The 10,633-nt window shown below is 44.9% G+C and overlaps 3 protein-coding genes across 4 annotated transcripts; all 3 read right to left on the bottom strand.

Annotated features, from left to right (window-relative positions):
- Positions 1-524: 524 nt before the first annotated feature.
- Positions 525-2,559, bottom strand: hesx1 (HESX homeobox 1). Of its 2 annotated transcripts, none has more exons than XM_052077031.1 (4): positions 1,925-2,559; positions 1,148-1,278; positions 964-1,065; positions 525-871 (listed from the first exon to the last, which is right to left on the bottom strand). In XM_052077031.1, exons 1-4 carry the CDS (start codon positions 2,049-2,051, stop codon positions 725-727), a joined length of 507 nt encoding a protein of 168 aa, XP_051932991.1. In that variant the 5' UTR covers positions 2,052-2,559; the 3' UTR covers positions 525-724. The 2 variants fall into 2 exon arrangements, with proteins under 2 accessions (XP_051932991.1, XP_051932992.1); XM_052077032.1 differs by having other exon boundaries at positions 525-859.
- A 1,253-nt stretch (positions 2,560-3,812) lies between these two features.
- Positions 3,813-5,143, bottom strand: LOC127608107 (B9 domain-containing protein 2-like). The gene has a single exon (XM_052077022.1). It carries the CDS (start codon positions 4,639-4,641, stop codon positions 4,114-4,116), a length of 528 nt encoding a protein of 175 aa, XP_051932982.1. The 5' UTR covers positions 4,642-5,143; the 3' UTR covers positions 3,813-4,113.
- A 229-nt stretch (positions 5,144-5,372) lies between these two features.
- On the bottom strand, positions 5,373-9,842 carry pnp4a (purine nucleoside phosphorylase 4a). Its single transcript, XM_052077013.1, has 8 exons — positions 9,093-9,842; positions 8,518-8,681; positions 8,342-8,445; positions 7,725-7,900; positions 7,454-7,644; positions 7,226-7,305; positions 6,195-6,418; positions 5,373-5,495 (listed from the first exon to the last, which is right to left on the bottom strand). The coding sequence occupies exons 1-7, from the start codon at positions 9,194-9,196 to the stop codon at positions 6,251-6,253; spliced, it is 987 nt and encodes a 328-aa protein (XP_051932973.1). The 5' UTR covers positions 9,197-9,842; the 3' UTR covers positions 5,373-5,495; positions 6,195-6,250.
- Between the last annotated feature and the right edge of the window lie 791 nt (positions 9,843-10,633).

The following is a 10,633-nucleotide window of genomic DNA, read 5'->3' as shown; positions in this document are numbered from 1 at the left end:
AATTTCAGCGAGTGCTGAAGTGGACAGCACGTTGGTTGACTGATTAGCTCAGTGCAGTGGTCGTTTTCTCTCCGTGCCCATGTGAGTTTTCTTCAGGTGCTTCGGTTTCCTACCAAATTCCATTCATGCCAGGTTGTCAGAACACAGTCAATTGTTCCAGAAGTGTGATTTTGTGCGTGATTTGTTGTTTGTCAATGTGTGCCCTGCGAATGTCTGGCAACCAGTTCAGGGTGCACTCCACTTAGTGCCCGAAGACAGCTGGGATAGGCTCCAGCATGCCCACGATCTTCTGAGGAGAAGCATTTCAGATAATGGATGGATAGGTGTGGCGAAATTTGAACAAATCCATTTAACTATATAAATTCAGCTATTTTTAATGATTATTTTCTCTGATTTTGCAAAAATGATGAAACCATTTATGCCAAGGCATCATGATGCCAATTGTTTTGCTTTCACACTTTCGACTTTTAAAAATATGTATTGGCTTGTATTGATCTTTATACATGACTGCTTTCTTTAAATTCAGTTTGGTATAGCTCTGGAAGCAGAATCACAATATTCACATATGTACATACACGAATCCAGTGCAGAGAAATATACCCCAAAATGATCAGATGTTTTAATCATGCTCATCACACAACAGTTAGAAAATGCTACATTTATTTATTATTACTAATTGGGAGCTATATGGTGGTTTGTATATGGATGGATGGATGAAAAAATGTTATTCCTCAATCTCGGCGTGCAGGTCATCCCTCCCGAGCTGATCAACAACTTTCATCCCAAGATGAGCCGCGGTGGACTGAACCAATCTCAGTCTGCTTTCCCTGAGGGCTCGTCTTAGTTTGGCCCGTCGGTTCTGAAACCAAATCTCCAATATAAAAGAACAAAAATAAGGGGGATTTTTGAAGATTGTGTGTGTGTGTGTGTGTGTGTGTGTGTGTGTGTGTGTGTGGTTCAAACCTGTATGCGGTCCTCATCCAGTTCCAAGCTCCCGGCCAAATGTTCCCTCAGTTGGATGCCTGGATAACAGTTGACCTGAAACACCGCTTCCAGAACATTCACCTACCAACCCACCCCCAACAGAAACATGATTAAGACAATCCATGATCAATACTCCTAGGGTACTTATGGATCCATTGATTACTTGGCTGTCGGTGAAGGCAGTTCGAGGTCGGCGTCCGACGTACCAGCTTAACGTCGAACTCTGAAAGCTGAAGCGGGAAGGATGGTGCTCATGTTGTTGATGGCAAGCATTGTTCTCATCTGATTCCACCTCTGCAAGAAAACAATAATCCCCAACGGTCAACCCACCAGCCACAAGGACCCAAGCACACACATAGAGAAAAGGTAAAAGAGGAGTAGATGACCACCAAAAAGAAGAATTACATTCGGCCAAGTCATTTAATTTTTTTTGTAGGTTATACATAGACTGAGCATTTGTTTTACATGGCCCAGCACCTCTGATAGTGAAAGCCGTGGCCGGATTACAATCACATGGCAACACGTAAAGGCTGAAATCTGATTGGACAAAAAAAAAAGTAACATTACAATCACATGGCAACACGTAAAGGCTGGAATCTGATTGGACAAAAAAAAATGTAACATCCACACATACACTGGAAGCTAGAGAAATCCTACTCGATGGACAGTGTACGGGAATAAATTCACAACATTTATTTTGTGAAATGAAACACTTTGTCGTCCCCCCCACCCCAATTTTGCTGTTGTAGACCGCAAATTTTCCAGGTGTGGGACAAATAAAGGTCATCTTATCTTATAAAATTGAACAATTTCTCACCATTGTTGCTGTTAGAGTTGTATATCTGAATGCCGTGTTGCTAAAGTAATAACGCACTTTGCAGGGTTCTGTGTGAAGTATTCCAGGTTTCCTGGAGATCAGAGTGAAAGAAGCTTGACCCACCTGCTGTCTGGTCCCAAGGTCGGTGGAGTTTCATGCATCTTCCTGCTCGTTTGCCTTCCAAACCTAAAATATGCTCGATGGAAAACACCGACAGGTTTTCTGTGACAGGAACCACAGCTGAGGCCATGACAATACAGTCGATTCTCTCGGTAAGACTCGTCAGGCTATTTCCCCGATGCTATTCTGACTTCATTGTAAATTAAGAAAAACATGTACACAATGTTCTCCAAATAACAAACTCCTGGCGTCGTGAGGATGAGGAATGTTGTGAGGAAGCCCTGTTGACATGCCTCACGTTTAAATGGAAAAGGAAGGATTCAATGACATTGGCTACCAATGAGAATGAAGACGTGTTGGTTTCCATGTGAATGAGATTTCCTGAGGTTCTGGATAATCTGGTGAGTGTGTGCGTGTGTGATTGAAAAGACAACATTTTTCTATTCTTAGTGGGCTTAGTTCAACAAATTCATGTGGTGACTCCACGGGTAGGGGGCGGGGGGTCTGATCAGCCTTTGTTCCCTTTTTACGCGATGAGAGTTGAGAGTAGCAGAAATAACAGTCCCTGTATTTCACAATTTTTTTTGGAGCTACTGCGCATGATTGATTTTCATTTTGAAAAATCTCACAGCACATCACCGACACCGACGAAACATTATACTCATTATTGACATGTATAATAACGTTCTACATTTCAATTCAAAGTGACAGGCTGGTCAAGCTAGCAAAGCTAATGTAGCAGTCTACCTAATTTAATGATTGTCTCTTCTTGGCAAACAGCACAAACACACAACACCAGTCACAGGAGGTCCAAATCAAAGTCCTTTGTCCACAAAAATTGATCACTACCGGCACGTGCGGTAAAACGCCTCCTTTCGATTATTTCTGACGAGCTAACGTAGCAGTCTACGTTACTTTGTATTCCTTCTTGTCAGACAGCACAAACATGAACCACAGATCCAAGTCAAAGTTCTTCATCCACAAAAAGTTGCTCAATACCGACTCCAAGAGTCCCATTAAGCCAATAGGAAGTAAACAAAAACAGGGGGGGGGGGTTTACAAAATAAAACAGTAGGAGCGTTAATTACAGCTTTTCATAAGCAACACTCCTGCACAATTAAAAGCAGCTAATCAATTCAGTGTTAATGATGGCCAATACGAACGATCCAGTGGAACGCGCTAATGCTATTAGGCTAATCTACACCATGTTGTCATGCTGATGAGGCCCTGTAGCATGTGAATGCAGTGTGAAGCAGTGGGGAGGAAAATCTTTTCAGGGGAAGATTTATTCCTAATGAAGGCCCGCAGCAGATTCAAACCACCAAGCAGGCTTGTTTATTTAATCCCCATCGCCAGTGATAGGAATGAAAGCCGGGACGAATGAGCAGAGCAGTGGGGAAGTCCCATTGGGTGACTTTTGATGAATTTTGAAACAAAAATACTGTTAATTGCAACACTGGAATGTATATTAAGCATTTAGTTTCCAAGAAATATTTCAAAACAGTTTAAGAGTTCAGATGAGGGGTTTCTAACCAGAGTTTGGGTCTAAAACAGGAATTAACGTTTATAGACTTCAAAATTTTGTTTGCAACCAGAAATCCATTTTTCAAGTTAGGGTTTCTAGTCGGGTTTCAACTTAAAAGTTACAGGTTAGTGTTTGAAATTTTGCCTTCCAGCCAAGGAGATCAGGTTTTAAGGATTTTGAGGCATGTATCAAATCAGGTTTTTAAGTCAAGGTTTCCAGACTGGGTCCAGGTATTAAGTTAGGGCCTCAGGCTTGGGTTCAGGTGTTAGTAAGGGTTTCCAGCCTGCGTTCAAGTTCCAAGGTCAACGTTAGAGTTAAAGTCCAGGCAAGGTTTTGTCAGTGCGTTGACCCTAAATGTAGAAGTGAAACCATTCATGCATTTTTATTTCCTTCCTTTAATTACATACAGTTGTGGAAAAAGTGTACTGTATACGAGACCTCATTTTGATCCAACCTGTATTTTAGCCCTTGGGAGCGATTGCTTGTGAAAACGTGCATATATTTCCTTTCTATTTTATTGAAAAGTATATGGGAAGGCCCAAAGAAGTAGCAGCCAACTTCGTGTATTTTAATTTAATCACAAAATAAGTAACAAACTTTTGAGTCGAAGTACAAAAATGTAGAAGCGTGCATCCCCCGATCAATTTAGTCCAAGCTCCTTTTCTTGCTAACTATCCACTCCATATTTGTCAAAGTTTCTCAAAATGACGGCAAGTTCCAACTGCACGGTCCCCATGGCCTCGGTGTGCAGCCTGTATCGATCCGCCCCGCTGTAGATGATGTCCGGGCTGCGGAGTTGCGGCCCACCGCCGACGAACATTTGCGACAGCTGCTCACGCCACGAGCCGAGCGGCCTCCAGGTGGCACAGCTGATTCGGTGGTGCCCGGGGCTGGAGGGGACGTGACAATAGCCGTAGCCGAGCAGCTGGCAGCGGCCGAACGAGTCCTGGTGCCACACCTGGAGATGAAGCTTGGGCCAGCCTTGGAGCCCCTTGGTGGCGTAATGGACATCGATGGGGTGGCTCCAGTACGCCGTGTCTCCAGTCTGGGGGTTGTCCACCTGAGTCTGGCCCTGCTTGGAGCCCGAGAGGAGACGCCACGCTCCTCCGGTGTGGAGTCCCCACTTGCAAAAGAGGCTGTTGTGGGGGAAACCGGTGGCCCCGACGAGCTGGCCGATAATGTGAAGCTCCGCCATTTGACAAATAAGACTGAAAGGCGCTAGTACCTATTAGCTTAGCATCACAATTTACGTCTCCAAGGAAACAAAATATTCACAGCCCTTATTTTTTTCTGACAGGCGATTATTGCAACACCAATACTGAAATAAAGCCCTCAAGCGCACAAAAAAACAATGCAAGTACCACATCACGTCGATATAAATTGATATTTCGTGGTAACAGCTGAGAAATTTGCATAAGACTTGTGCAGAGAAATGATAGCTTGCCTATAAGGAAAGAAACAGGACAAAATACATACTGGTCTTCTCTCTTCTTCGGCCCAATGTTAAATCCGTATGAACTGCAGCGCCACGTCTAGCTGGGAGTGTGCAACGGCATATTCAGCACCTAGGACCATCTTTATTTTCTTTCATTTTAAATACTGAACATTAATGTACACCACGTCTGTCTATATTTTTGTTTTACTGACAAACTCCGTGAAGGGTTGTGTGTATTTTTACTCTGTGTTGTTTGTGTATATTAACTTTGTGGGGCAATATATGAGCCTTATCTGAAAAGGGCTAAATAAAACGCATGTACTTTTCCACAGTTAGCTACAATTTTTTTCTTTCTTAAAACTGTGTAAAACACATACACACTGTAACGCAGACAGAAGCAGCACAGGTGGCTTGGAAGTGTGTTTTAATTTGATTATGACACAATTCAGAAAGGGAACAACTCTTATGTACAAAAAAAATTAAACAAACGCAGAACACCGCTATTTAAGTTTACTACAAGAATACAAATTGGATGGCTGGATAATATTACACCTTTACTGAACCCTTAGAAGTTATATAAATATTTCCGTTCAAATAACAGAGGTTGATTATAAGTCAAGTCAAGAGTATTTCTCGAGCACTTTCAAACAGCCATCGCTGCATACAAAGTGCTGTACATGGAGCAATTTAACATGCACAATAAACAGTAAGACAAATCGGTAATAAAGGCGGTAGAAAGCACCAAACAGTAAAACCAAGAACAAATCTAAGTCATGCTGAGTTGAACGCCAAAGAATACAAGTGAGTTTTGAGGAGGGCTTTGAAGATGGGCAGCGAGGAGGCTTGCCGAATGTTCAGTGGGAGGTCATTCCAGAGAGAGGGACCAGCAACAGAAAAGTTTCGATCCCCTCAGTTTAGTTCTTGGTACTTCTAACAAAGTCTGGTCCACAGACCTGAGACGCCGGGCAGGTGTGTAGGGGCTGATGAGCTCAGAGAGGTAAGGTGTCGCGAGATTATTCAGAGATTTGAATACAAAGGGGAGGATCTTGAAAATAACTAAAATGAATGGGGAGCCAATAAAGGGATGCCAGAGTAGGAGTTATATGCTCCCTCTTACGAGTACCAGTCAAGAGGCGAGCAGCGGCATTCTGGACCAGCTGAAGGCGCTTAATGGAAGACTGGCTGACTCCAAAGTAAAGGCCATTGCAGTAATCGAGCCGGGATGTGACAAAGGCATGAATTGCTGTCTCAAAGTGTTCATGTGAGAGGAGAGCTTTTATTTTGGCCAACTGTCTAAGGTGAAAAAAAAAAAAAAAGAAGTTAGCTGTAATGTGTACCGTCTGTACAAAAAGGAAAATGGGGTCTTTGCTCAAAGAGCATTATTCCTGCTGGTGCTGATGTTGTTGTTGTTGTTGTTGATATCCATCCTGGCGACCAGTTCGGTCACAAGCTGCTGCAGCGTGTGTGAGCGCTGCCGGCCTACCTCCAGAACCCCATGGTGGTCCACGCTCTCCGGGTCCTCGTAGCTCTTCACCACCTGACGCAAACACGCAGACGGTAGCGGTTGAGAAAATGGATGGAGGGATAATAGCAATGCTAATAATAATAATAAATGTTATTTGTAATACAGTTGGGGCGGCCCGGTAGTCCAGTGGTTAGCACGTCGGCTTCACAGTGCAGAGGTACTGGGTTCGATTCCAGCTCCGGCCTCCCTGTGTGGAGTTTGCATGTTCTCCCCGGGCCTGCGTGGGTTTTCTCCGGGTGCTCCGGTTTCCTCCCACATTCCAAAAACATGCATGGGAGGCTGATTGGACGCTCTAAATTGTCCCTAGGTGTGAGTGTGAGTGCGAATGGTTGTTCGTTTCTGTGTGCCCTGCGATTGGCTGGCAACCGATTCAGGGTGTCCCCCGCCTACTGCCCGGAGACAGCTGGGATAGGCTCCAGCAACCCCCGCGACCCTAGTGAGGATCAAGCGGTTAGGAAGATGAATGAATGTAATACAGTTTTTATTCCTTAAAAACAGGAATGGGCAACTCTGATCCTTGAAGGCCACTAGCCTGGATGTTTTAGATGTGTCCCTCCTCCAGTAGACATCAGGATTGTTATAATGGTTCAGGCAGAGCTTGCTGATGAGCTGATCATGTGACTTTGGTGTGTTGGAAGAGGGGAAACATCTTAAACATGAAGTTGAAAAACTGAAGTTGCCCATCCCTGCCTTAGAATCTAAGTGCTGCAGGCAGCAAATCTACTGCAGACATGTTAAAAAAATGAATAATTTTTTTTTTTTTTAAATCGAATCATGGAGATGCAACCGAAAAATCTACTTTGTTGTGTGTGTGCTTACCTTGTTGGTGATGAGAGATAGGCCAAAGACTCTCAAGCCGCAGTGGGTCGCTATCACAACCTCAGGGGCGGTACTCATGCCTGGAAAGTGATGACATGTGTGTTGAGGTGCACGCGGCATTAAATGGGATGCAACTATGACCATGAAAGATGCAAATAGGACACCCTTGACTAGATTTTTAAAGGCGCGCAGATAACTCAATACGGAAGGTGAAAATATACGTCATACCGACAGCATCCACGCCCAGTCGATGCAGCAGTCTGGCCTCAGCGATGGATTCAAAAGTTGGCCCCCCCACCATGGCGTACACCCCCTCTTGCATCAGGTTGGCCACGCCCATCTGCATCGCAATCTCCATCGCCAGGGCGCGCAGACCTTTGTCGTAGCATCCCGACATGGCCGGGAAACGCGGCCCGAACCTTGCCGAAAGCGCAAAAAAGCGTCAGCGAGAAAACGAGCAGGAAGCGAGATCGGCTCAGCTGTTCCACGTCCGCCTCACTTGTCATCGTTGGGTCCGTTCAGAGGGTTCAGACCCACCATGCCGGGGAAGTTGACGTGGTCCTTGATGATCATGATGTCGCCGGGGCGCAGGCCGTCAGCCAGTGAGCCGGCGGCGTTGGTCACAATTAAGGTCTCCACGCCCAGCAGCTTGAATACGCGCACCGGAAACGTGGTCTGAAGAGGCAAAAGTGGTACATCAGAGGGGCGTAGATATTTTGATGGAGTGAATTGAAACCCTGACCCCGTCTTGATACCTCAACCCAAGCTTGAGCACCATTGGGAAACCCTAACCCCGTCTTAAAACCATCATATGAAACCTGCACCCTTGTTTCAAACCCGAACTCTGTCTTTTAGGCCTAACTTGAACCCCCTTAACTTGGGCAAGGATCCTGGCTTGAAACAATTAAACCTTATCTTTGTTTGAAACCTTAACCCTGGAATGGAAAATTTGTTTAAAAAAAAATACACAATCGTCCTTCAAAACATATTAAGAGCAATCTCTGTCTTGTATTGCGAGTGGGAGCGGGGGGAAGGCGAGGCAGTAAAACAGGCTCCAATTCTCAGCAAAGCATAGCAAGGGATGCAGGTTGTCGTGCGGCGATTGCATGACGTTACCTTACATAGCGAGTGTCCTTCATACATGTGGAATCGACCCTGCATGCACACGCACGTTTTCCCCTTCAGCTCTCCGAAAACCAGCCGGCCGGCGTGACCTTGAACTGAGAGGCGACATCGTCAAAACGCAACCGCTGAAAATTGAACGCCCCATTTTTTTTTTTATCCGTGTTTACCGGTACTCTGCGGGAAACCCGGGATGTCGGCGTAGGGGAAGGAATCCTGGCACTTGAGGGCGTCAGCCAGAACGCCCAAGCCCGAACCGCAGATGATGGCCACTTGGGGGCGATGTTTGGTCTGAGACTTTAGCCAATCCGCCGACTTCTGGTATTCATCGTGGCTGACATGGACACCAGGGTTCAATTTTTTATAATTTTTTACCATGATTAAAAAAATATATATATATACCAACAAATACATACATTTAAATCAAAGTGCTTGAACCAATTGTATCTTTCAAGGATGAGTATTTGATTTTCTGACAGATTGTTTCATTTTACATTCCATCTTTAAAACTGTACTTGCACTCCTTTGCTTTGTCAAATTAAACGCAAACCTAATTTGAAGCATCGACACGAGTTTGAAACCCTAACACCATCTTGCACTATAATTTGAAAATCTAAACCTTATTTGAAAGGCTGAGCCCGTCTTGAAATCTTAACATAGAACACCTAAGCATGGTTTGATATCCAACTGTGAAATGATAAAATTTTTAATGAAAAAAAATAATCAAAAATCAAAATTCTCTTACCTGATCTGCTCTTTGCTGGGCATGATGAATGATGCTTGAGGGTCTGTATGTGTGTGTGCACACGCGTGCGTGCGTGTGTGTGAGTATGTGAGGCTGGTTCCCATCAGCCTCACATATAAACGAGTCACATGCGTCTGATTGGCCCAACAAGTTGTTCATTCATCAGCAGCAACCAATGAAAGAAGGCTCTGTGTGCGTGTGTGTGTGTGTGTGTCCCAATCCAGACAAGAGTATGGGAGTGTGTTGTGGTTTTACGACCGACTTAATCAATTTGTTCAACCTGACCCACACAAGGAATCATAAGAATTTTAATGGTGCTTCTCAATTTACCCCAGAATGCGTTTAATGCTATGCACGAAGCGATACAGTTCTGGGAAATGTAATTTATTTCATCGCTTATGAGTGGAAGCTGAACAATTATCATTCATTCATTCATTCATTCATTTTCCTTATCCTCACGAGGGTCGCAGGGGGTGCTGGAGCATCCCCCAACTGTCTTCGGGCAGTAGGCGGGGGACACCCTGAACCGGTTGCCAGCCAATCGCAGGGTACACAGAGACGAACAACCTTCCGCGCTAACACTCACACCTCAGGACAATTTTGAGTGTTCAATCAGCCTGCCATTCATGTTTTTGGAACGTGGGAGGAAACCGCAGTACCTGGACAAAACCTGTGCACAAATCTGGCGCGAAATCCAAGTTTATGCTAACTTCAAACGCTAACCCTGAAATCCTAATTTAAAGCCCTATCTTGAAATGAAAACCTATCCCTAGCTTGAAACCCTCCATCGAAAACCGGGGAGTCCGGCTCCCTCCCCCAAAACCCTTTGGCATGTTAGCCTTCACTTGCTAATCTTGCGGCGTGAGGATCAGCTGCCGTTGGCACCACGTGTCAACGCCGGGCTAATGAGAGGCAGCTGGGACGGGATTGCTATCGTCTCATGACCGCTAACGCGCTAACGCGCTGCACATGCTGCTGCGATCAGCTGACCCGGCGCCGAACTGAACGATATAGAAAGCACTGCAAAGTCATTTCCATTCAACTCACGCTAACATTAAATTGGGTGTTAATTTCCACAAGCGTATGCGCGCGGGTGTTATGCTAACAATGCGTCAATACGGTTTGAAGCCATTTTGTCACGTTCCATATTTGACAGCAGGGGGCAAACGGGGGGCAGGCACCTGCTATATTTAGGCGCTCCGGCAGTCACCTCACTGCCGGAGTATTCCGCGCCGTGCCATTGCTATTGCCTATTCCTTCTCGGTTAAAACATTGGCTTAAAGACTATTGACAATTGCTGCGTTCCTAGATATCGTCTCGTGAGTATTTTGCCTAAATTTTCTCCTTGCCGTTTTTTTTCCCGCAAGCGTTTTCTGTTGCCTCGTTACAATTATTTCCTGGTTCTCTTTTTGACCAGCGTTTTCTGTTGTCCATTTTGTGTTGTAATAAATATCATTTTTGTGACAAAGTTCCTTTCTGTGTCTGCTATTTCGGTGATCCACTTGTCTCCGGTTTGATGCCCACGAAGCGATTCCTCTGTC

This window comes from Hippocampus zosterae, chromosome 9, assembly GCF_025434085.1.
Source record: "Hippocampus zosterae strain Florida chromosome 9, ASM2543408v3, whole genome shotgun sequence".
NCBI lineage: Eukaryota > Metazoa > Chordata > Actinopteri > Syngnathiformes > Syngnathidae > Hippocampus > Hippocampus zosterae.
This window is presented reverse-complemented; position numbering and strand designations above follow the sequence as displayed.